This window comes from Panthera onca, chromosome E2, assembly GCF_046562875.1.
Source record: "Panthera onca isolate mPanOnc1 chromosome E2, mPanOnc1 haplotype 2, whole genome shotgun sequence".
Classification (NCBI taxonomy): domain Eukaryota; kingdom Metazoa; phylum Chordata; class Mammalia; order Carnivora; family Felidae; genus Panthera; species Panthera onca.
This window is the reverse complement of record NC_138353.1, coordinates 3280254-3304614: the sequence shown is the minus strand read 5'-3', so window position 1 is coordinate 3304614 and position 24361 is coordinate 3280254. Positions and strand designations below refer to the sequence as shown.

The 24361-nt window shown below is 59.6% G+C and overlaps 1 protein-coding gene across 4 annotated transcripts; it reads right to left on the bottom strand.

Moving 5' to 3' along the window:
• Nucleotides 1–467: 467 nt before the first annotated feature.
• PPP1R12C (protein phosphatase 1 regulatory subunit 12C) lies at nucleotides 468–20360 on the bottom strand. 4 transcript variants are annotated; one of them, XM_060652357.3, is made up of 22 exons: nucleotides 19940–20360; nucleotides 15771–15901; nucleotides 15559–15677; nucleotides 10182–10341; nucleotides 6997–7141; nucleotides 6828–6902; nucleotides 5564–5637; nucleotides 5361–5488; nucleotides 4930–5003; nucleotides 4515–4673; nucleotides 4365–4432; nucleotides 3623–3757; nucleotides 3287–3377; nucleotides 2569–2643; nucleotides 2430–2490; nucleotides 2185–2270; nucleotides 2043–2083; nucleotides 1872–1959; nucleotides 1607–1711; nucleotides 1388–1438; nucleotides 1203–1285; nucleotides 468–1113 (listed from the first exon to the last, which is right to left on the bottom strand). In XM_060652357.3, the coding sequence occupies exons 1-21, from the start codon at nucleotides 20258–20260 to the stop codon at nucleotides 1205–1207; spliced, it is 2268 nt and encodes a 755-aa protein (XP_060508340.3). In that variant the 5' UTR covers nucleotides 20261–20360; the 3' UTR covers nucleotides 468–1113; nucleotides 1203–1204. The 4 variants fall into 4 exon arrangements, 3 of the variants coding, with proteins under 3 accessions (XP_060508340.3, XP_060508338.3, XP_060508339.3); XM_060652355.3 differs by having other exon boundaries at nucleotides 1203–1253; nucleotides 19940–20359; XM_060652356.3 differs by having other exon boundaries at nucleotides 1203–1253; nucleotides 2185–2267; nucleotides 19940–20359.
• Between the last annotated feature and the right edge of the window lie 4001 nt (nucleotides 20361–24361).

Genomic DNA, 24361 nt, shown 5'->3' with positions numbered 1-24361 from the left:
CCATTGTTGCCTGCCTCACCTCCTCAACTGTACCTGGTCTTTCCCATTTCATTCACTACTGTATCACCAACAGGTAGGACAGGGCCCGGAAAGAATGACAATGCCCCATCCTCCTACTCAGCACCGGCCACCTGTTACCATGCAGGGCTGAAAAGTTCATACTATCACATTTCTATTTCTCCAGAAAAGTCAAAACCATAGGTTTTTCTTCTCATGAATTACCCCCAATTTTAAATGTCGGCAATTCAAATTTGTTTCAAAGACACGGCTGGTAAGACCCAAGCTCCCAGGCTCCCTCGTGACCAGGTCAGCCCTGGTGTGGGGCCACTGCCCCAGCCGGCCACTCCTGGAACCCCTTCCCAGCCAGTGAGCACTCACCGACCCATCGCTCATGACCCTGTGGTCTGGCCACTGACAAGGGAGGAACACAGAAGTGGTGCCCCACCTCGAGCCGGGGACACAGTCGCTGAGTGGCAACTTCACGACTTTTATTTGTGGTGCCTGTGCTTTGTCTCGAAAATATCTTCTCCCCCTGCCCCTGACAGTGGGCGGGGCGGGGGCAGCAAAAAATAGAGATCCCTCCCTATTGCACACGGGCCCTATATAGAGGCCCCCCTGGCCCAGGCTGGCGGGACTCTTGGCACATTCTCGGATCCCTGTTCAGGAGCGGGAGGGGTGACTGGGGTGGCATCACACGTGAGGGGGGGGGGGGGACCTCCGGGTGGCCACTCCGGTCCTGGCACTTCCTGGTCCGCGGTTCCTCCGTGGTCCCACCTCCGGTCCCGGGCCCCCCTCAACCACGTCCCCCTACCTGGCTCGGCCTCTGACCTCCATCCTGGCCTCGGGTGGCCCCCCCTCGGCTCCTGGGGATTCTGCTCCCCTCCCAGTCTGGAGGCCCCGAAGGGAGGCTATGGCTTCTCAGAGACCCCCTGGGAGCCCTGTCACTCGTGCTCACACAGGGGAAGGGGTGCGTGTGGCAGAAGCAGCTGTATAAATATGGGTACGGGGAAAGGTCCTCCGCCAGAGTCACTTAGAAAGTTTGCTGATGACGCGGATCAGGGCTGCGTTCTCATCCTTGAGCCTCTGGTTGTCAGCCCGGAGGTCGGACAGGGCCTGGGGGATGGGATAGGGAGGTCAGCTGGGTGGCCCCGGGTCACCCGGGGTCTGCCTAGAACCCGTCCACGGCGCCCCCTTAGGCTCACCTTCAGCTCCTCCTCCAGCTCGGCCGCCTTCCTCTCCAGGGCCCTGCGCTCCTGGCATAAACAGGAGGGGTGAGGCCCAGGGCCTGGGGGCGGGGGAGGGCTAGGGGTCAAGTAGGGCTGAGAAGGACCCTCTTCAGACCCACACGGGACACCCCCATGGCCCCACCCCAGCTGCCCCTACTCACGAATCTCTCCAGCTCCAGGAGGGCGGGCCTCTCTGCAAAGCGCTCCTGCCTCTGGGGACAAGAGAGCCCAAGGCTCAGAGAAGTGGCCAAGCCACAAAGACCAGGACTGGGACCCCAGCCTGGGAAGGGGGCGGCAGTCCAGCCTCCCAGCCGGCACCCCGGCCCGGAGCAGGCCCATCCGGGCCACTGCGACCCGGCTCCCAGGTCGGGGCATCTCACCTGCGTGGCGCGCTCCAACTCCACCTTGAGCTGTGCCAGGCGGAGCGTGGTCTCGGTCAGGGCCTCGCGAAGCCGCTCGTTCTCGCTGCGCAGCTCTGCGTACAGCTGGGGGGAACCGGACAGGGAGCGCGGGTCAGTCCTGCCGGCCCACGTGGGGAAGGGTGGAGAGCAGGGATGCACAAGCAGAACCACAGACAGAGAGCTGCAGGGCGGGTGGATGAGGGCCGACCGCGGGGGCAGATGGAGGGTGGGTGGTGTTGCAAACCTTCCTGAAGCCTCCATCGGGCTCGTCTGATTCTGGCTGGGAGTCACGCTGCCGCTGACTGCGAGGTGAAGGGCTGCCCTCGGAAGTGCTGGGGTGGAGGCAGGCAGGGCGTCAGCGGGGCTCCCTGTGGCCCTACAGAAGAGCCCAGACCCTTCCCTGCCCACCCTGTACCTGGACTCTGGGCTGCGGTCGGCCGGCTCCGCCTCCTCCCCCTGCGGGCGGAGGTGGGGTTCAGCCTGATGCCGGGAAGGGAGTCTGGCCCACCACCCCACCTCCAAGGCCCACCCGTAGCCCAGCTCGCCCCGCCCCTCACCTCCGCAGGCCCCCTCCACTCTTTGCCGACTTTGCGGTGCTCCCTGGCGGCCTGTGGTCCCTGACCCTGCCCGTCAGGCGCCTCTGCTGGGGGGGAGGGGCAGGAATCAGCCCAGAAACCTGGGGAGCAGCCCCTCTCTGCGGTGTCAGGGTCCCTAGGCCCGACCCCTCGGGAAAACAGACTGCAGCGGGAGAGATGGGGAGGCCAGGGGGCAGGAGGTCGACCTCCCAGAAACCAGACCTCACCTCTCAAGGCAGGGCCATCAGAGTTCTCCACCCCCGGGACTCGGGGCCTCCGAGAGGGGTCCTGTCCGAGAAGGGCAGGGAGGTCAGAGGGCAAGGGCATCTTGGAACACCCACCACCTGGTCACCTGACCCCTCTCACCAGGCACGATTTCTCTGGCTCTGGGGTCTTCCCTGCTGCCTTCTCTGCTTCCTTCAGGTCGGTGAGAGTCACACCCTGGGAGAGGGAGAGTGGTCAGGGGTCCCAGAGGTCAAGGCCCAGGCCGCCCAGGATGCAAGTGTAGGCCCCCAGCCCTTCCTCCCTCAGACCCAGGAGTTCTGGCCCCCAGGCCCTCCTCCCTCAGACCCAGGAGTCCTGCCCCCAGCCCCTCCTCCCTCAGACCTGGAGGAGCCCAGTCCCCCAGCCCCCTCCTCCCTCAGACCCAGGAGTCCAGACCCCAGCCCCTCCTCCCTCAGACCCAGGAATCCAGGCCCCCAGCCCCTCCTCCCTCAGACCCAGGAGTCCAGACCCCCAGCCCCTCCTCCCTCAGACCCAGGAGTCCAGACCCTCAGCCCTCCTCCCTCAGACCCAGGAGTCCAGACCCCCAGCCCCTCCTCCCTCAGACCCAGGAGTCCAGACCCTCAGCCCTCCTCCCTCAGACCCAGGAGTCCAGACCCCCAGCCCCTCCTCCCTCAGACCCAGGAGTCCTGCCCCCCAGCCCCTCCTCCCTCAGACCCAGGAGTTCTGGCCCACAGGACCTCCTCCCTCAGACCCAGGAGTCCTGCCCCCAGCCCCTCCTCCCTCAGACCTGGAGGAGCCCAGTCCCCCAGCCCCCCTCCCTCAGACCCGGAGGAGCCCAGACCCCCGCCCACCCCCACACCTGTGTGGACCTCCGAGACTGACGCATGAGCCGAGAGCGAGCCTTCCGCTGAGATTCAGACTCCTCATCCCGCACAGGCATCTGGTAGGACCTGAGTGAACAGTCCCAACCTCAGTAAGGGTTCCTTTGGGTCCTATTCCCGTCCCACGGCTAACACTGTTCAGGGAAGGGAAGTTCTGCCAGAGAACATCAACTCCCAGCAGACCCTGGGACAACCTCCCCCTTGGGAGCGCTGCCCGAGGCCCTGGGGCCTCCTGGGCAACGCAATGTCTCCCTGCTAGAGAGAAAGAGGCTTCCTTCCCCCCACCCCCGCCTTCCCCCCACCAGCCTCTTTACCTCCGCCGGTCCCGGGAGTCGGCTGGGGGCGCCGTGGGGGCCGCAGGGACATTTGGTTTCACTGGGGATTCGGGCCCCGGAATTCTGGAGGGAGGAGTGGGGTCATCCGAGGGAGGACGCCTGGAGATCTCAGACCTGCAAAGTCATTCATTCAGCAAATATCGTTACTCAAGCTCAAGTTACGCGGCAGGTGCTGGATATGCCACACTAAGCAACAAAAAGAATGATCTCTGCCCCAAGTGAGTCAAATGTGTGCGGCAGAGACGCAGAACCAACAAGCGCGAGAGGAGCCCATCACAGAACGGGCCAGAAGGCTAAAGTGCTTGGGAGGAAAGCGCGAGCCTGACAGCAGGTGGGAGGGTGTGCGTGTCCAGACACTGTGGCAGCATGGGCGCGAGGTCCGAGCAGGCCTCACAGACAAGGTGACACTCATACACAGACCCGGGGAAGGGAGGAAGCAAGCGGGGGTGGGGGTGGTGCAGAGCAAAGGCCCTGGGGCAGCAGTGTGACTGTGTCAAAAGGGACAGGGTGGGAGGTGGGGACGGAGGCAACAGGAGGCCACCGCGACCGTGGAAGCTTAGCTGTGAGCTTTTATTTGACGCGCCACGAGGAAAACTGAGGCAAAGAGCGGTCGGGGCAGAGACCCCAGAGGGCAAAAGCACTTGCTCGGGATCAAGCTCACAAGGTTGGGACCCGACCTGCCTCCCACCCGGAAAGGCCCAGGCCCCTGGCTGGCACTCACAGGGCACAGGGCTCCGGCACCTTACGGGACGGGGTGGGCGTAACTCTGGCGAGGCGGGGCTCCTCAGCCTGTGGGAAGAGAAGACCAGAGGAGGACATTCTCTTCACCGAGGCGGGCCTGGCCCCGGCCCCCACCCCTCACCCCACTCACCTGCGGGGAGGTCCCTTCCAGCCGAGAGGACGAGGCTGAGCGCTGCAACCCAGCCCCAGGGGTGCCCTCGGCCCCCCGCCTGTCTGTGGGACCCAGGGCACCAGAGCTTCCCGTCTTCTGGAGGCCAAAGCGCCTGGAGAAGGGGGCCTCTTCTGGGGGCTGGAGAAGAGAACGGTCTCAGGGAGAAAGGGTCCTTCTCGGCCACTTCAAGTGTTGCCCCCAGAAGGACCACAACAAACCACTATTCCCATCAGCCCCCTGGGCAGATGCAGCCAGAAAAAAAGCGATCAGTTGTTCTGGAAGATTCTGGAAACTGTTCTCTTCACCTTACATACCCTGAAAAGAGGTCTACAGATTCATGACATCTCTCCCCTCCCTCCCCAAACAGTATGACCTCTAGAGCATCCAAACTCACCATGGGGCTCTGAGGGCTAGCGGGTGGTGGAGAAGACACTCCGTTGAGAGTTCTGGATTCTGTGGAGGGTGGCTCTATGGTGCGGGAAAACGGAGATGCCAGGTGCCTCTCAGAACCAGCCCCTCCTCCCTCAGACCCAGGGATCCAGACCTCCCAGCCCCTCCTCCCTCAGACCCAGGAGTCCAGACTCCCAGCCCCCTCTTCCATCAGTCCCAGGAATCAGGCCCCTAGCCCCCTCCTCCTTCAGACCCAGGAGTCCTGGCCCTCAGCGCCTCCTCCCTCAGACCCAGGATCCTGAACTCCAGCCCCTTCCTCCCTCAGACCCAGGAGTCCTGCCCCCCAGCCCCTACCTCCCTTAGACCCAGGAGTCCAGACCCACCCCCCCCCCGCCCCTCCTTCATAGATCCAGAAACCCAGACCCTGTCCCGCACCTATGGGGCCTTCTTCTCCCTCATCCTCGTCATGTATGGGGGGCCCCCCTGCCCCCCCAGGCCGGCGTTCCTTGGACAGATCTTGGAGAGAAATCTTCTCTCGGCTGCTCAGACGACACACGGAGCTCCTGGTGGGAAGGGGAGGGCATGGGGTTCCAGTCCCTGGGACCCTCCACCTGCCCACCCAGGCACCTGTCCACTACCTTCGGTGTTTGCCGCTGGAAGGCACCTGGGGCTCCTGGCTTCTGCTCTGAGAAGCTTCCTTTTGGTTCCGCAGCTGCAAGGGGACAAAGGAGGGGACGGAGGAGGCTGCTGGGAGGGCCCCACGCGGCCCGCGGCCCCCATGTCCAGGGCCGGCACGCATGGCTGTGCAGGTCTGGGTGGAGGAGGCGCGCTCCCAGCGGACACGGGGGATCTGCGGGCCCCCGCACACGGCTGTGTGGCGTCTGGGTCCTCCTCACGGCTGCCTCCCGGCCTCCCCGCTCACCGGGGACACTGTCATCCCTGCCACCTCCCCAGGGCGGCCCGCCCAGCCTTGGCACAGAGGTTCCCCCACCAGGCGAGCCCGTCATTCCCGCCCCTCCTGAGAGGTAGGGCCCCCTTCCCCCGCCGCAGGCTGAGAGCGCACCCACACCTGTGCTCCCTCCTCGCCGAGGGCTGACCCTGCCTCACCCTCCACGAAGCCCACGGCGGCCCCACTACCCTCACCCTCACCCTGCTCCTCAGCCCAGCGTTCAAGGCCCTTCAGGTGGGCCCCCCGGCCCAAGGCCTCCCTGCCTCACACTCCCCTCCAGGCCCCACCCATTTTTCCACCCCCTAGCCTTTGCACGTGCTGTGCCCTCAAACCCGAGCGCATGCCCTGGGTCTGAGAAGCTGTCCGCCAAGCCAGAACCATGACCTTTCCTCTCAACGTCACCACGACCGACCTTTAAACAGAGGGATCTGTGTCCATCTACCCCCCCCCCCCCCCACTCACTGGAAGCTCCAGGCAGAGTGCCCGGCCCCCAGGAGGCCTCAGGAGATGCTTCTTGTTCCCAGTCGGCTTACAGTCCGCCAAGCAGGGTTCCAAACGTTCTCGCGCAGTAACACGGATACTCCCCGTAGCATAACAGATACTCCGCGTGACTCCTCATAAAGGTGCACACGCCGTTATCCCCACATTACAGGTGAGGAAACTGAGGCCCAGAGAGGTTAAGTGACCAGCCCGAGCTCACAGAGCAAACGCATGCCAGAGCCGGGATTCAGAGCCCAGAGCCCATGCCGTCCAGCCCTTCACTCTGCCTTTTTCCAGCAACAAGGCCTGGCCCGGTGCTGGCTGGGCGACATTCCGGGGCTGATGAGGCCCAGCCTCCTCCTGACTCCTCTTCCTGACTCTGACTGTCGCCAGCTGGGCAGGAGCAGGTCCCCTGCCAGGGGCCACTGGGGAAGCAGGGAGCCGATGGGAGGGAGGGAGCCCCCGAGACTCACATCCTCCTGCTTCCGGGCCAGTTCCTCCAACAGACTCAGCACCTCCTCGTCAGCCAGGTCGCAGGGACGTTGGCCCTGGTGGCGGAGGAAGAGAAGGGGCAGAGGATGATGGAGGGGAGGGGGCCTCCCGCCCCTCAGCCCACCGGCCCTCGAGCAGCCCGGCCCTCACCGCGTGGGTCAGCGAGTCCATGCCCCCACCGTGCTCAGCCAGCAGGCGGCAGGCGTCCTCCACGCCCCAGTGGGCCGCAGCATGCAGGGGGGTCCAGCCGTCCCCATCCCGGAGCTCTGGGTCGTAGCCGGCCTGAAGGAGCAGCCTGGGTGCGGGGAGGCTCGGAGTCAAGGACCGAGATGCGGGTTCTGCCCAAGGCTGCCGTCGTCGGCTGGCCGCGCTGGGGCCCGGCCGGGACAGGCAGGTGGCGAGGGCCTCTTCGTGGAGCCCCTCCCCCGGCCCAGTGGGTGGCTTCAGGAACCCTGCCCCTTGTACCGGGCAACTCTCTTGACTGTCACCCCTGGGTGTGGGACACACAGCCCCAGAGCCTGTGAAAGGGCTGAGGCCCCAGAAGGGGCAGCCCTGGGGCAGTGATGTTCTAGGAACCCGCCAGCTCAGGGAGGTGGCCCTCAGCCAAGGCGATGCTGCCCGCCAGGCGACATCTGGCAGTGTCTGGAGACGGTCCGGGAGGCCACAGCTGAGGGGTGGGTGCCAGGGATGTTCCTAACACCCTACGGCACGGAGGACGGCCCCACGGCAAAGACTGATGTGGTCCAAAACCCCGCTAGTGGCGAGGCCGAGGAGCCCCGGCTTGGAGGACGAGCACAGGATCTGGGGGGCAGGCAGGGTTAGAAGCCCAGGCGGGTCCCGCACGCGCAGCTGGCGGCACACAGCCTGCCTCTGCAGGACTGGCATCGGGTTCCGTGCCCGTGGGAACAAGCGAATACGAGGTGGGAGGTGGACAGAGTTCATGAGACTTTTCAAATAGAAGGGCCTCTGTGGGGCCCTGCTGACCTTGTCGCTCACTCCCCAGAGCTCACTCGCTGCAGCCACCTGGGCGCCTGCACACGGTCCCCAGGGGTCCCCAGGCCGGAGCTCATGCAGCCCCCCTCCCACTCCTCCCAGCGCCCTCTTTATGCGTTTCTAGGCCCACGGTTCTCAACTAGGGACCACGTTGACCCCAGGGGGCACCTGGCCATGTCCGCACACGTTTGGTCATCCTGAGTTGGGGACGGGGGGGAGGGGGGGCGCTCCTGGCCTCCAGGCGAGAGCCCAGGGATACTGCTCAGCACCTTACAACGAATGGGCACACCCCTCCCCGGTCACCAGTGTGCACTCAGGCCCACGTCACGTGGTCTGCTGCCCTGGTCACTTGTCTGCCTCCCCGGCTAGGCTGGGGGCTGCACGTGGGCCCAGACATGTCTCGTGTGCCAGCCGCCCCGGACCTAAAAGACGGCCTGGCCTTCGGCAGGTGCTCGGTAAGTAAGTGCCGAGCGCCACCTCTCTGGGCCTCTACCCTGCCCTTCGTCGGTGATGAGGGGAACATTGGTTACATCCTCCTACAAACGCAGCCGTCCTGAGGGCGGTGATAAAATGGGAGTCGCTGAGCCTTCCCGCGGCCAAAGCACTTCGTTCCTGTGCCAGACAGTGAGCCGCCCCCAGACCCCGACTCTCCCCCCACTTAGTAACCATGCCCAACTCTCAGCTGGACACGCTGTCACCTGGCTCACGAGGGATCTCCCGGGCTCCCTGGCAGGAGCCCCGGGCAGGCGAGTAACTGGGATGGTGGAAACGCCAAGAAAACGCCAGGTGGTCTGGCAAATGGGACATCGGTGTTCAGCGTGCGGGTCACTTCAGGATTGTTCTTTTAAAAGGAGTCAACAGGGGCGTCTGGGTGGCTCAGTCAGTTAAGCGTCTGACTCTTGATTTCAGCCCAGGTCAGGACCTCACAGTCCATGAGTTCAACAGTGCAGAGCCTGCTTGGGATTCTCTCTCTTTCTCCCTCTCTCTCAAAATAATAAACTTTAAAAAATAGTCAAGTAAAAGTAAAGGGAATCAACATTTGCTCCTTTTGTCCTCTCCTCCTCCGGGCTGTGTGGGATGCAGATGCAACGGCAGGAGGCGAAGCAGCCACCTGAGACTCAGAGGTGGAAGCCACGGGCAGAAGAGGACAGGGCTGGGCACATGACTGGGCCTGACCATTTACATCCCAGGCCCCTTGCCACTGGGATTAGCTCTGGGATGGGCAGGTGCCCAAGGCGGCCCAGTGAGCATCAGGCCAGGACTTTTGCTACAAGAATGGGGGACGAGGCATTCTACTTTCACAGCAGGCAAGCAACTAGGTCATGAACCTGGAGCCACTAGGGGCCATCTCTAGCACCTCACTGGAAAACCTGCCTAAAAACCCAACACAGAGGTGAGCAGAGCTGAGGGATTCATCTCTACTCCATTTCCAGACTGAAAATAAAGGATAAATCACAAAGAGAGAGGACTCAGAGAGGAGAGAATCTGAGGATGAGAATGGGAACCAACCACCCCAACATAAGAGGGTGAGGCAGCCAAACACGGACGGCAGCAAGGGAACACATGCTGTAGCGATTTAAAATACATATGCGCTAGATAACCTGGCCTTCAAATACAGAAATAAACACCGCAGGCACTACAAGGATAAACAGGCAAAATCCACAAGCATTGTAGGAAATTTCAGGGGCACCCGGCTGGCCCACTCAGTGGAGCATGTGACTCTTGATCTCAGAGTTGCAAATTCAAGCCTTGCGTTGGGTGTAGAAATTACTTACACATAAAATCTTAACAACAAAAACAAAAAAAAAGTATGTCTCTCGCAGTAACTGACAGAGTAGGCAGAGAGGAAAAAAAAACCACTAAGAACATAGGAGGCAGAAATGGCGTGACTACAAAGGTGATCTGATAACCTACACGGAATGCTGTACTTCACAGGATGGTTCTTTTCCAGCTGACACATACCGGGGTATAAAGCAAACCTCAGAGAATTCCGAAAATCCGATGGAAGCATATGGATTCTCTGACCACGGTGCCATCAAGGCAGGAAATGGGCATTGAAACAATGACTGGAAAAATCCCACACATCTGAAATTAAGGACATCCTTCTAAATAATCCAGAGGCCAAAGAAGATAGATTACAAGCCGGAAAATGTTTTAAACTTACGGACAACGAAAAGCCTACACATCGGGACTCGTGGACACGGCAAAGGCTGTATTTAGAGACAAATACTCCGTCCACATACATAAATTAAAAAACCCACAGGAAGGTGGAAGACAGCGAGAAGGAACAGATCAGCCCAGCACAAAGAGCAGGGAAGAGTGGGGACGCCAGCCCCGCTCACCTCATCACTTCGATGTAGCCCTTAGCGGCTGCCACGTGCAGGGCAGAGGCCCCCGTGCGGGGGTGCCGGGCCTCGGGCATCGCGCCCCCGTTCAGCCAGCATCTCGTGTCACGAAGAAGCAGTTCCTCCTCGGCCCGTTTGGCCGCCTCCACGTCCACACCTGGGAAGATGAGAAGGGGCAGTGGTAGGACTCACACCCGGAGCCCCAGGAGGCACGGGGTCCAGCCCTCGTTCCACATGCTCCTCCGGGACTCAGGGGACCCGGACTTCCCAGCGGGGCCTCCGAGGCACTGCTGGGAGAACGGGGATCGCAGGCCCTTCTCCCATTTCAACCTAAGTATCACCTTTATCGTTACTCTTAAGTATAAACCCAGCACCTGATTACGTCAAACCCTCCCTGGCACCACCAGTAAAATCCTGAGCCCACGTCTTCACGCACTCTGTCGGAACCCTTTCTGTCACCCTGAGTAGGATAAACCAGGCAAAGGGCCACCAGACCAAGGGGCCGCATTACCGGGGCAACAGCCTCTTTCCTAGCCAGGTGGGGATCCCTGTTCACAGCTGTGCCGTCACCTAGAGCAATCAGAAGAGAGCCAAGCACGCGGCCTCGTCGGTCAGTTTCTGTACATCTTTCAGTTTCCTGCAAAGCCGTTCTGCATTTGGGATGCAAAGGGCAAGGTAAGTGGATTTTGGATCAGAACAGGCAGCCTTGCTGAGGCTGTATTAGTATCTGGTGACCATCACCGAGAATCTGTATGTTGCCTGCCCCCTACTGAGACAGGAGTCAGAAAGGGTCTCTCCCAGCCAACGTTCGATCTCTCTCCTGGAAAGTTTACTGGGGTCTATTGCTGTTCCAACTGTGAGATTTCTCACACCAAAGCGCTGGCTTGGAGCTGAGCCGTCCTGCCCCACAGCTGTCGGCCACGTGCAGCTACCGAGCGCCTGAACTGTAGCTGCTCCAAACCGAAACGTGTCATGAACACAAATACACGCTGGATTTCGATGTGTGGGCGGGAAAAAGTGCGCAGCACGGGGTGCCTGGGTGGCTCAGTCGGCTGAGCACCCAACCCTTGATGTCGGCTCAGGTCATGATCTCACGGTTCGTGAATCCGAGCCCCAGCTGGGGCTCTGTGCTGACAGAGTGGAGCCTGCCTGGATTCTCTCTCCCCCTCTCTCTCTGCCCCTCCCCCACGTGAGTGCACTCTCTCTCCCTCAAAATTAATAAACTTAAAATACAAAAGCGCACAGCAACCCATGAATGGTTTTCTTTATGGTGATTAACGTTGACATGATGTCTTGGGCACACTCAGTTAAGTAAAATACGTTACTAAGTTAATTTCACCTGCTTCTTTTTACTCTTTTAAGTGCACCCACTTAAAAATTTTCCATTACCCTGTGGCTTACACTGGCTTTCCGCTGGGCAGCAGGGGCAAAGGACCCCCGTGGCGCCACCACTTGGGCTTAAGAACTTAAAACAGGACAGAGGCCGCAAAAACCCCGTGTGCCTCCCACCAATCTCATCTTGCTTTCGTGACGCTGCGTCCTGTCGCACCCTTACTACACACACGGGAAGGCCTGCCCTAAGCTGGCCCCGGGGGTCCCAGAGGGCAAGCCGCCCAGAACCGGCTGCGCGGCTGCGCCACCTGCTGGCACCCGGGGAACGCGCGACTAAACTCCAACGGGATCACCTCTGGCTGTCGTCTGGCAGCTGTCCAAGGAATGTTTGGCTGGTCGGAGCCCACCTGGTGGGCCCAGCTTGGGGCGGAGAGGCCGGGACAGTGCTGGGGACTCAGGGACACCCTCCCCCCCACCGCCGCACACAACTTCCTTAAAGGGAATCACCTTCAATCCTACTACAGATGCGTGTGCCTTCCTTAGGCAGCGAAGGGTGGGGTTTGCTGACCTTTTTCCAACCACCGCTAGTGTCCTCTGGCATGGTCACACACATCCTTCTGCACTCTGCTTTTTGCTGAGATTTGCGTTTGTTGATGGAGCTCTCGATCAGGGTTGGCAAACCTGTCTGGTTTTTGCCTTTTGTTCTACTGATGGTAAAACACAATACCTCATACCCATTAAGCAGGCATTCCCTGTACCTCCCTCCCCAGCCCCTGGCAACCATCAGTCTACTTCCTGTCATTAAGCTTTGCCTGTTCCGGAAGGCCCCCTGTGTTTGTGAATAAAGCTTTATTGGAACGCGGCCACGCCCACCACGGACACAAGGCCCCTTGGCTGTGCTGGGGAGGGCGGTCGCAGGGCCCCCCCCCCCCCCGACCCCGGGCCGGCTGCAGCGTGACAGCACCTCCCACAAAGTCTCGTCCTTCACAGAAGCTGCCAGCCCATTTACAGATTAGTGATTTACCCAACCTCCTCTGCTGGAGGCCCCAGCCTCTCCCGCTGCCAACAACCGCCCCCGCCCCCGCGAAGATTCCTGTCCGAGGGCGGGAGTGCCTCCCGTCTGGTGGCCTAGCAGCAGAACGTCTAAATGCCCCCTTCCCGCCCAGTTCTGTGTCCCTGCGGCCCGTCCTGCAGCTGGGCTGGGGGCAGCTCTACAGCGCGGATGGGTGGCCACATTGCCTGGCCTCACCACCCATCCTTCTCGCCCCAGCTAGGGCTGGCTCAGGCGGAGGGTGGCGCTCAGGTGGCTGAGGAAATCTAGTCCTAGATCAGCCGAAGAATCAGCCAGCACTGTTAGCAGCGGCGCTTCATACCCGGTTGAGAGAATCTGCCTGAGAATGAAGTCCGTGCAGGGGCGCCTGGGGGGCTCAGGTCATGACCTCATAGCTCAAGGGGTTCGAACCCCACGTAGGGCTCTGTACTGACATCTGAGACTCTGAAGCCTGCTTTGGATTCTGTCTCCCTCTCTGCTCCTCCCCCACTCACGCTCTGTCTCTCAAAAATAAATACAAATTAAAAAAAAAAAAGAAAAGCAAAGCATGAAGTCAATGCAGAGTTCAGTACAGTGATATTTTCGAGTTGGCGCCCCTGGATCAAACCATGCCTGAAGTCTGTGCAATTCCTGGACTTCAGTTACATGACCCATTAATTGCCTTTTCATCTTAAACTGTGGTAAAACACACATCAAATTTACCATCTTAACCCCGTTTAACTGCAGTCCCGTGGCATTAAGTATATTCACGTTGCCATGCGGCCTCCACCATCTGTCTCCAGAACACTCTTCATCTTGCACAACTGAAACCCCGTCCCCATCAGACAGCATCGCCCCGCTTCCCCCTCCCCAGCCCCCGCGCCCACCACTCTACCTTCTGCTTCTACGAACTTGACCATTTTAGTCCCGTTCCTCATAGAGTCAGAATCACACAGCGTTTGCACACTTTGTGCCAGACTCTCTCACCGAGCACACTGTCCTCAGGTTTCACTCACACTGTAGCACGTGTCCGAACCTCTTGCCTTTTTAAGGCTGAATAACAGTATTCCATCGTAGCACATGCCACACGTTGTTCATCCATTTCTCGGCTGGTGGACACTGGGGCTGCTTCCACCTTTGTGCTACTGTGAGAAACGGCCGCTTCAAACACGCTGCACAAACCGCCTCTTGGGCTGGGCCCTGAGCCCGGCTGCAACGGGTTCCCACAGAAGCGGCCCGCCAAGCCTCACCCGACAGATGACTTTTTAATCACGAAGGGAGGCGGACTCCACGGTAGAGCCACCTGGCCAGTGCCCCTCCGCGAAGTTCAAGGCTAACAGCAACAGGGCAGGCAGACAGACAGCACCTGTCTCCCGAACAACGCACTGAGAAGTTCCTGCCACGAACGCAGACCCGACTCTCCTGGAGAAGCGGCAGGCGGGTCCAGGCCGGGGGACACGCTGTGTACAGAAGGCAGGGTGAGGAGGGCAAGGGGAGACCAAGGGCAGGGCAGGACCACAGGAGGCGCAGAGGGGAGGCTACAATGTGCCACAGGTAACAGCGCAGCACCAAGGCCAAGGTCCCGATGCCCACAGAGGAGTAACAACGTGACATCCTGTGTCCTTGTTCTAGGAGACACAGGCTCCCACGTCAGGGCCAGGGTTACAGTGTCTGCTTCGTGTTCTTGAGATGGCTGGGAACAGAGAGGGAGGCAGCTGGGGAGGGAGAAAGAAAAGGAAGGGAGGGGGTGGGGGAAGAGTGCTATTTATGTATAGTGGGGGGAGGGGGGAGGCAGGGCAAATGCAGATGGGCCAAAATGTTAAAAACTAACGAATCTATACCGTATGACCCCATTTATACAAAACGTTCCAAAATGTGTAGGGACAGGAAGCGGATGAATGGTGTCTCAGGGCTGAGTGGGAGTGGGGTGCCGGTTGAGGGCTCCCGGTTTCTCTGGTGTGACCGAAGCCCTCTGAGTCCATGTGGTGAGGCAGGCGCAACACTGTGAAACGCTAAGAAACCAGCGGACCGCACGCTTTTGAAGAGAACCGAACGGGCTACGAATCACATCTCCACAAAGCTGCTAAAACCACCGGCCAAGCTCAGGGAGGGTCACGTGGCCGCCCCCTAAGGCTGTCCCAACCTTTGCCCACGTCTGAAGTTTTTCAGGGTGAGAAGTCAGAGAGGAGAGAAGCAGCTCAGCTCTGCCTTAGTGCCCGCCCCCCACGTTTGCCGTGACCCCAGACGTCCACCTGCACGCGGCTCTCTGACCTTACCAGCAGTCAGCCTGCCCAAGCCAAGCCCGGGGATCCGGGCGTCACCTTCCACACCCCAGGGCCTGCTCTTCAGCAGCCTCGCTGAACCAGCCACGGGGCCTCCAGACCCCCAGGCCCTGTGCCCACACCTTTTCGACGGCTCCCTCGCTGAACCCAGACCAGCACCCCACGGCCCGTGCCCTCCAGGTCACTCAGGCCACAGCCTTCCTCGCACACCCCACGCATCAGCTGGTTCTAGGCGGCTGCTTTGGGGAGTACGTTTGGACATGAGCCCCTCTGAGAACTTGCTAGAAGCAATACACGTTCTCCCTAGAAATATGAACATGGCCACACACAGAGTTTCAGGGGGTCCTGGGCCCCATGTTAAGGACCCTGCGGTTCAGTGACTGTGCACACGGGGAGAACAGTCCCCCTCAGGGAACACTTCGGAGAGGACAATCTCACCTGAGAGACCCCTGGACAAGCCCCCCACACCTCATTTCCTCACTCACTCCTGGGGTAAAATGACAATCTGGGTCAACGTCAGGTTGGGCTCTTATCCGTGCCCAGCGGTGGCACACGCACTTTACACGATCATTCAATGTTCCAAGCAACCCGAGGACGGGGACCCACATGCCCACCTCACAGGTAAGGAACCCGAAGCAGACAGGGTCAGAGAACCCTAGGAAAAGCAGGGCTGGCCTCCGAGCCCCAGCAGTCTGTTCCCCGTGCCCGCAGGAAGCACCCAGGCGCCCACCTCGGTAGGCAATCTCTGCCTTCAGCAGCCCCTCCATGGCGTCCGACTCGGCCAAGTCCAGGGGCAAGTCCCCATCGCTGTTGACGGCGGCAATGTCAGCCCCGTGGCTCAGGAGGTACCTGGGGGTGGTGGTGGAGGGGTGGGGAGGTCAGGGCTGCGGGGTCTGAGCTCCGGTCCCCACGTGATCCCACTTACCCTCCCCGCCGCCTCACCTGGCGATGTCCAGGTAACCACAGGAGGCGGCCACATGCAGGGGCGTCCAGCCCTCGTTGTCCGCCTGGTTCACCGTGGCACCCTGCTCCACCAGGAAGCGCACCACCTCCAGGTTCTCATCAATGCAGGCCTGGGGCGCAGGGGACACGGCTGTCAGCCCTCACCTCACCCAGGCACCGCACGCCCAGCAAGGCAGGACTCCCGAGGGGCCGTGAGACAGACCCCGGGCACGGAGTCAGACATTCAAGGGAAAAAACCAGATGACCCTGGGACAGACCCCAGAAGGCACCAGCCCTGCTCCTGGAGGCCCATTCAGCTACCCCGCTATTTAAGACCTCTTGGCTTCCCAAAGGTTAGGTCAGCTGGGCATCTGGAGCTCAGTGGAAGCCCATGAGAACAGGACACCCAGATCCTTGCAAGTACGAATTGGATAAAGGGAGGGGGCTTTTCTCCAGCGTGGGAAGTCCTGGATGTTAGATACCATGTACCCCAGTCATCACCAACAGGACAAGGCTTCCAGTGACAAAGACCTCCTCCCTCAGACCATGGAGTTCTGAGCCCCCTGCCCTCTTCCCTTAGACCCTAGAAACCAGGCCCCCAGCCCCCTCCTCCCTCAGACCCTGCAGTATTGACCCCAGCCCCCTCCTCCCTCAGACCGGGAGTCCAGGCCCCCAGCCCCCTCCTCCCTCAGACCCAGGGATCCAGGCCCCCAGCCCCCTCCTCCCTCAGACCCAGGGATCCAGGCTCCCAGCCCCTCCTCCCTCAGGCCCAGGAACCAGGTCCCCAGCCCCCTCCTCCCTCAGACCCAGGGACCCAGACTCCCAGCCCCTCCTGCCTCAGGCCCAGGAACCAGGTCCCCAGCCCCTTCCTCCCTCAGACCCAGGGATCCAGGCTCCTAGCCCCTCCTCCCCCAGGCCCAGGAACCGGGTTCCCAGCCCCCTCCTCCCTCAGACCCAGGGATCCAGGCTCCCAGCCCCTCCTCCCTCAGGCCCAGAAACCAGATCCCCAGCCCCCTCCTCCCTCAGGCCAAGCAGATGCTCCCCAGGATGCTGACCATGGCCCTGACTCCCACCCTGAGGGGACTGGCCTGGCCCCTGGGGCCCAAAGCTGTGCACGGGGTACTGTGCCAAGGGATCTCCACCTGGGAAGACCTTCCCTAATCCTCCTGCTGTCAAGGCTCTGTACTGCAGAGGAAGAAATCCATCTCAAGGAGTCAGCAGCCCTTGCCTGAATAGGGACAGCAAGGGGACAGAGAAGGGATTTAGCCCAGGGCACATGAAAACCCCGGTGGGCGCTGGGACCTGAGCAGGGTCCAGGCAAGGGGTGGGCCTGGCTTCCTGGGTCCCTGGGCTAAATTAACTCCCCAACTCCCTCACCTCTCCAAAACCCGTCCATCTGGAGAAGGGGGGAGGTGGTGAGGGCCAAGAGCATGAAGTCATGGAAACTCAGGCTGCAGGGGGGGGGGGGGGGGGGGGAGGGCACACGTGCCCTGGGAACGGGATGAACTGGGCTTGGTTTATTTCCACCCGGTTGTCATGGTGATGGGGGGGGTCGAGGAGGGAGATGGGCCTTTCCCTTTCAAGGACCTGGCCGGGCACAGGAATCCATGTGAAAGATGCCCGAGGCCTGGGCACCAGGGATCCAGGAATCCAGACAACAGCAACCCCCCCCCCACCAGGAGTCCAAGCCGCTCCCTCCACCCAGACTTAGTCCCCGCTTCCACCCTCCCTATTCAGATCTAAGAACTGTGGCTCCTAGTCCCTCCTATGCCAGACCCCAGACCCAGCTGCTAATTCACAAGGCAATTTTGACGAGTGGGGGGAATATACCAGCTTTATCATGGGGTTAACAAGCCCACCTGAGGTAGGTGCCGGGGTGTGAGAACTCCCGGGCACACACAAGGGCAGGGGGCTGTCGCCTGGGGACCCACTCCAGGGAGGACTCAGAAAGGAAACCACAGCCCCAGGACGCACCCAGACAAGGTGACCCACTGTCCCAGTTTGTTTGGGACGGGGGCTGCCTGAGACCTGGGACTTTCACTGCTAAAACCAGGCCAGTCTAGAGCAAACCACCCTGCATTGGTCACCCCACAACAGACCTGACCCAAACCCCAGGTCGCCCGCCTGCTGGCCATGTGACCTGAGGCAGGAACTTCCCCTCTCTGAACCTCCAAAGCCCTAATCCTTCAGGCTTCCTGCAAAGCCCCGGAAAGTGGGTTTACCAAGGGCTTGCCTGAGTGGGAAAGGGATTTCACCTGAAAAGGCAGCCTGATAGGCAAGGCCTAGGGGGATGACAAAGAAGGGGGCTCAGCCTGGAGAGCAGGGCCAAGAGCCCCTGAGGAAAAGTCCAGGAGAGCCCAGGCCTGGACGGTGGCAGAGGAAGGGAAACAGAAGCCTGAGGCCCCTCTCCCCTGGGCTTGCCCCGTACTCTGACACCTTACAAGGCTCAGGGAAGCAGGCCCCTCCTCTGGGTGGTAGAAAGCATCCTCACTAGCACCAGGGACTCTGTAGGGGACAAGCCTGGGGGTCAGGGAAGAGAAAAAGAGGACAGGTAGCAGTTAGACCAGGCAGCAGCCCACCAGCTGAATGCCTGTGCTGCATCCTGAAGGGTTTTCCACACATCTGACCTCCCTCCTTCATTGGAGCCCTGCCACGGAGGGACTGACCTCTAGCCCTGTTGTACAGATGAGGAAACTGAGGCACAGAGAGAAAGGACGCTAACTTGAGGCAACAGTGCTAAGGAACTGCGATTTGAACCCAGGACCATACTGATTTTCCTGAACTGCTCCTCTCCTCTTCCTGGGAGACCTGAGAAGTGGGCCTCTTCAAACATCCCTGCCTCCCCAGTCAAGCTTTCCACAGGGTCTTTTCTGGTTCCATCAATGACCAAACTCTATGGGTTCTGGCGGGAGGAGAGGGCTGAAGACTGGACCAGTATCAAGAGACAAGGAGGGAGATGGTCTCAGGGATGAGACAGAGGGTGGTGGCTCTTCTGTGGCCAGTCCTATCCCTGGTGGTCCCACTGTGGGAGGATAGATAAATGCATCCAGAACCAAAGAGGGTCCTGCGGCATAAGATGGTCCTGGTTCTGGGACACACAAACACTGGAGGAGACAATCAGGGAGTCCTGGAAAGGCATGGGGGCCAGGTTATGGACGGAGACCAGCAGGGCTGTAGTACCCTTGGGAAGTTGACATACCCAGAGCCAAACAGATCACACAGTCTCTAGGAGAGAAGCTGCCAGATGCCCAGGAGAAGGCATCCGGGCAGAGAGAGCAAGATGACCAAGGATAGAGAGGCAGGTGCGTTGAGGCCCCCCAGGAAAAGGGCAAGGTTACAGGCACAGCCAAGGGAAGGGGCGGGAGGCAGAGAAGGTGCCTGGAGAAGGAGAAACGTCCCTGACACAAGGCCTACGGTGGAGAAAAGAGGAGGCACAGCCTCCAGAAAGAGAATGAAGACGGTCTGCGGGTGGAGACAGCAGGAGGTGCCCCAGACAAGGAAACGAGGTGGTACAAAGCCTAGAAAAACCTGAGCCAAGAAAGAGCATCCTTATACAGCAACAGACGGTACTGCCTAAGGGCGAGAAGGACTAATCGGAAAGCAGCAGCACGGAAGATATGCCCCTAGCCAAACAGGTAGTCCGGGCCAGGGGCCAGGGGAGGAAGCCCCACAGGCGCAGGCGCGTGCCTGCACAGGACGATGCTTGCTGCTCAGCGAAAGCGACACCTGCCTGGAAAGGGGAAACAGTGGGCTGGAGGACGTAGAAGTATTGCTAGAAGAAGTGCACAGTCTCGGGAAAGGTGGCAGCATTAGATGGCACAGGAGAGGAGACACAGAGACTACTGAAGGGTGCTCAGGGTCGGGAGAAGGCAGCGCGAAGTGACAACGACCGGGACCAGTGGCATGGACCAGACCGAGGCCGTCAGCAGTGGCTCGGGTCCAGACTGAGGGCGGCGCAGGGCGGCAGAGACCAGGGCCGGTTGAAGAGGCTCAAGACTGGAAACAGGGAGTTGCAGGTGGGTGGCAAGGGCCAGGGGGTCGGAGAGGGCAGCAGCACAGGACGGCGCGCACCGAGACTGACGACCGTGAGTGACTCAGGGCCCGGAGGACGCTGGAGGAAGCTCGGACCCTGGGCGGACCAGGTCCGGGGAGGGGCCGGGGGCGCTGACCTGGTGCAGGGCGCTGATGCCGTCGGCGTTGGTGGAATCGAGCACCGCGCGGGCGGGCGGCGGGGCGGCGGGGTCGAGCTCGGCGCCGGGGCCGGGGTCCGCGGCGCGCAACATCAGGCGCGCCTCGTCCAGGTCGCCGCCCGCGCAGGCCGCCAGGAACTCGGCGGCGCGCTCGAAGCGCACGGTGCGGGCGCGCCGCTCCCCGGGGCCCGGCTCGGCGCCCGCCCGCGCCCCCCACTGCCGCAGCTGCTCCCGCCGCCGCTCGCGGGCCGCGGCCGCCGCTGCCCCGGGGCCCGCCCCCGGGCCGTCCTCGCCCGACATCGCGCCGCCCGCCCGCCGGTAAGCGAGCGAGCGACCGCCGAGCGCCTAGCCCCGAGCCGCCGCCGCCACCGCCACCGCCACCGCCACCGCCACCGCCACCGCCACCGCCACCGCCGCCCGCCCGCCGGGGGCCGCCGGGAACTGCCGCTGGCCCAGAGCCGCCCGAGGATCTGCCTGCCCCCGCCCGGCGCGTCGACGTCACACGCCGCCCCGGGGCGCGCTGGGAAATGGAGTCCGTGAGCCGAAGTTGCTAATGGCAACCTTCGGGCCTCGCTCAGCCCCGAGGCACGCTGGGAAGTCCGCAGCTCCCGGGCAGCTGATGTAGGGGAGGGTCCCGGGAGCGCCGGGAAGCGGGGTCTCCGGGCTGGAGGCGCGCCCCGGGGTGTGCTGGGAAACGCAGGGACCAGTGGCACGGGGCCCGGGAGTCGGAAAAGATATAACACTCATTTTCCCAGCTAATTCTTTGTGGGCTCTTTGGTCTGCTTGCTTCAACTAGAAATAGGAAGACAAGGACGTTTGTCTTCTGTCCGCAGTCATTACGCCCAGCGCCCAGAATGGAGCCTAATAGAACGCGACCGGAGATAGTTTCTGCATGAATGAATTACCATTAACTCATTAATTCCCGACCAGCACGCCCCGCAACCCAGAACTCCCGCGGGACAATTCTGCCTCCCTGGGTGACCGCCCAGGTCTTGCAGGGAGATAAAATCTGTGGCCTTCGGTCCACAGCCCTAGAGCACGCCGGGAGGTGTAGTCCTCAAGGCCACGCCTCTAGTGACACGGTGAGTCCTAGGCAGAGCCCCAAACATCGCAAACCACCAGGATCAAGGGGAAGAGAAGCCCAAAGTCCCCTATAGTAACCCCTGGGTTACATCCGGGAAAGGAGCCCAAGGGGCGGGGTCCACAAGGACGCCCGTCCTTCTTGCGCTCGCACGGTGGGAAATGTAGTCCAGGCTCTACATCCTCGCATGTCATGCTGGGATTTGTAGTCCTGGGTGAGGCGTTCCACGTAGCACTTTCAAAGCAAGAAATAATCTTCACCTTAAGTGTCCTGTACCTAAATCCTGGATGGGAAAGATGCAGGCACTTCGAGATCGGAAGAAAGACCCGTACAAATCGTACAGAAAGGTGCTGAAATCTGGATAGATTTTTTTCCCAAGGGGTGTTGGAATTACCCACCCACTCCAAAGTCCTCGGCCCTGTAGGAAGATGTAAACTACAAATCCCATGAGGTCTGCGGAACGCTGGCTGTAGAAATAAAGGGAATAGGTGTCCCGGTGGTTCTTGGGATGTGTAGTCCCTGAACTCGCACGCTTCCCACAGTTGTACACACCCATCCTCCTTCTGCAGGGGGCTTAAAAGACAAGCAGTAAATCAGCCCTACACTTGTTACGTGTGGGTGTGTATGTGTGTGTTTCAGTGCCTGTGCACAACTGTGACACATTATAGCCTTGTGTTTTTGCGATCCTGTGTGTGCCAAGGTGCATGCTGTTTATAAGGACTCGTATTATGTCTGTAAGTGTTCATATAAATCTGCCTGTAAAGTTTTGTGACTGCGATTGTTTCTCTGGGGTATCTGCTCAACCCACACAACGAGGTGTGAGACGTGTTCCCACCATCAGCTCAATTAGCAATCTTTACACTGTCTGTTGTATTTAGGCTCCTGCCTCTATTTTAAAATTCTCTTCTGCAATGGTGAAGAATTCCAGCTCTGATCTAGGCAATCATGGGTTTGATACTTGTCTCTGCCCACTTCCTAGTTGCGGGGTCTGGGGCTAATCTCTGCCTCCTGGGGTTGTTGAGTGTGTACATGTGATATCTGGTAGGTATCAGACGTTGGCTGTGTACAGACTTCTACCTTCAAAGGCACTCGTTGAAGTTCTCTTCTTCCCTTTGCTTTTCGGTGGTGAAGGTTTTTTCACTTCCCAGGCCTGCTGTTGGCTCTCAAGGCTAACACTGGAATTGAAATGCTTAACCTTAGAAGTACAGGCCCCCCTCCCTGCTGGTGAAAATAACATCAGCAAGATAAGAAGAAGATGTTCCCTGCAATGGCAGAAAAAACAGACGCTGGTCTGCGTCATAAAGATGGTCCAGATAAAGGAATAAACTAAAGTATCAGGTTTACTCTGTTGTCCAGCGTGAAAACAGGACTAAGAATTTATGATATTTTAAAACAGTCCTTAGCAGAGTTATTTGCACAGAGGAAACTTTTAAATTTAAGGGAGAAATGTGCTGTGAAAGATACTGCGTAGCTGACCTTCTTGTGACTATCAGCACATCTCCTGGGCCCTCAAACTCACACCAACAGGAAGGAGGCTTTGTATTTGTTAACCATGCCAAGAATGGTATTCTCCCAAATATCATCCTCAGATGTGGGCACAGGGAGAAGCCCTTCCCTTGCAGGGAGTGTTGGGGGCCAAAATGAGTACAGAGGAGGGATTTTGCCCTAATGTGTAGAACCACGTTTTCCAGATCTGGTAACATATGATCTCTTTTCCTACCCAATGACTTCCATTGTGCTTGATTCTCTTTCTCCTCTTTTCCTCATGGGAATGTTTGTCTGAATTGTTATTATTACAATTCCCTGCGCCTTCCCCATTGTGGATTTGTTAGGGAGAGAGGAACTGTGTATGCGGTTTACAGGATGTCAAACCAGTGGGAGGCACACCCAAGCCTGACTGAAGGGGCTGGTCTGACCCCAAGAGCCCGATCTGACCACCAAGACCCTGGGCTTTTGTCCTTGGGGAGTGGGTCAGTGTGTTCCATGTCCAGGATCTGTATATGTGGGTTGGGTAGTCAGAGGAGTGGGGCATGTCAGAGACAGCTAATTGCCTGCCCATAACTCTGTCTCCTCCTCAAAAATAGAGCACTGGTTGGGGCGCCTGGGTGGTTCAGTTAAGCGTCCGACTTTGGCTCAGGTCATGATCTCACGGTTCGTGGGTTCAAGCCCCACATTGGGCTCTGTGCTGAGAGCTCAGAGCCTGGAGCCTGATTCAGACTCTGTCTCTCTCTCTCTCTCTCTCTCTCTCTGCCCCTCCCTTGCTCACGCATTGGCTGTCTCTTTCTCAAAAATAAATAAACATTAAAAAAAAAAAAACCAGAACACTGGTTTCATTTGAAGTAGCAAAACACCCAGCTAGCTAAAGGGCGAGCCAGAGACCTAACCTTCTTTGCAATTAGGAGAGGCCAATAAGATGGGATTGAACATTGCTGGGTGGGGCTTCCAGAAAGGCTCTAGAAAGGGTCTCGGTTAGCTGAGAGGTGCACCTTTCTGGCCCTCAGCTTTCTGCTGTCTTCCCTTCCTGGAAGCGGATGTAACAGCTAGAGCTCCAGAAATCATGCTGTGACCACAGTGTGACCTCGTGGACGGAAGCAGAGCAGAAAAGCAGAAGGAGTCTCAATTCTTTTTTTTTTTTTTTTTTTTTTTTTGGGACAGAGAGAGACTGAGCATGAACGGGGGAGGGGCAGAGAGAGAGAGGGAGACTCAGAATCGGAAACAGGCTCCAGGCTCCGAGCCATCAGCCCAGAGCCCGACGCGGGGCTCGAACTCACGGACCGCGAGATCGTGACCTGGCTGAAGTCGGACGCTTTAACCGACTGCGCCACCCAGGCGCCCCAGGAGTCTCAATTCTTGATGGCACTTTGGACCTGCCTTTCCTGCCCAGGACTGCCTACCTCCTTCCCTTAGGCCGTGTGTGAGGAAAGCAAACCCCCAATTCACCAGAACCAGTGTTATTTTGTGTCTCCCTTACCAGCAGCCAAACATAACTCCTAAATGACATTGTTGGCGTAGTGCTGGCATTATGATGGGAAGGGATCTGAGTCAAGTGCAGAAATGTGAAGAGGCATTCACAGGATGACCATGAAATAAACAAAATTCTGGGAGCATGAGATTAGGCTGAAACGCATGAAAGAAAACCACCTATGTCCCTCCTTAGAGACCTCCAGGGGCGCCTGGGTGGCTCAGTCGGTTAAGTATCCGACCAGCTTAGGTCATGATCTCATGGTTCGTGGGTTCGAGCTCCATGTCAGGCTCTGTGCTGACAGCTCAGAGCCTGGAGCCTGCTTTGGATTCTGTGTGTGTGTGTGTGTGTGTGTGTG

Coding starts and splice junctions, on each gene's coding strand:
- PPP1R12C (XM_060652355.3), bottom strand. CDS start 20,260: ATGTCGGGCGAGGACGGCCCGGGGGCGGGCCCCGGGGCAGCGGCGGCC. Junction 15,678..15,770: donor GGTTACCTGGACATCGCCAG/GTGAGGCGGCGG, acceptor CACCACCCCCAG/GTACCTCCTGAGCCACGGGG. Junction 3,758..4,364: donor GTGCCGGAGCCCTGTGCCCT/GTGAGTGCCAGC, acceptor ATGACTTTGCAG/GTCTGAGATCTCCAGGCGTC.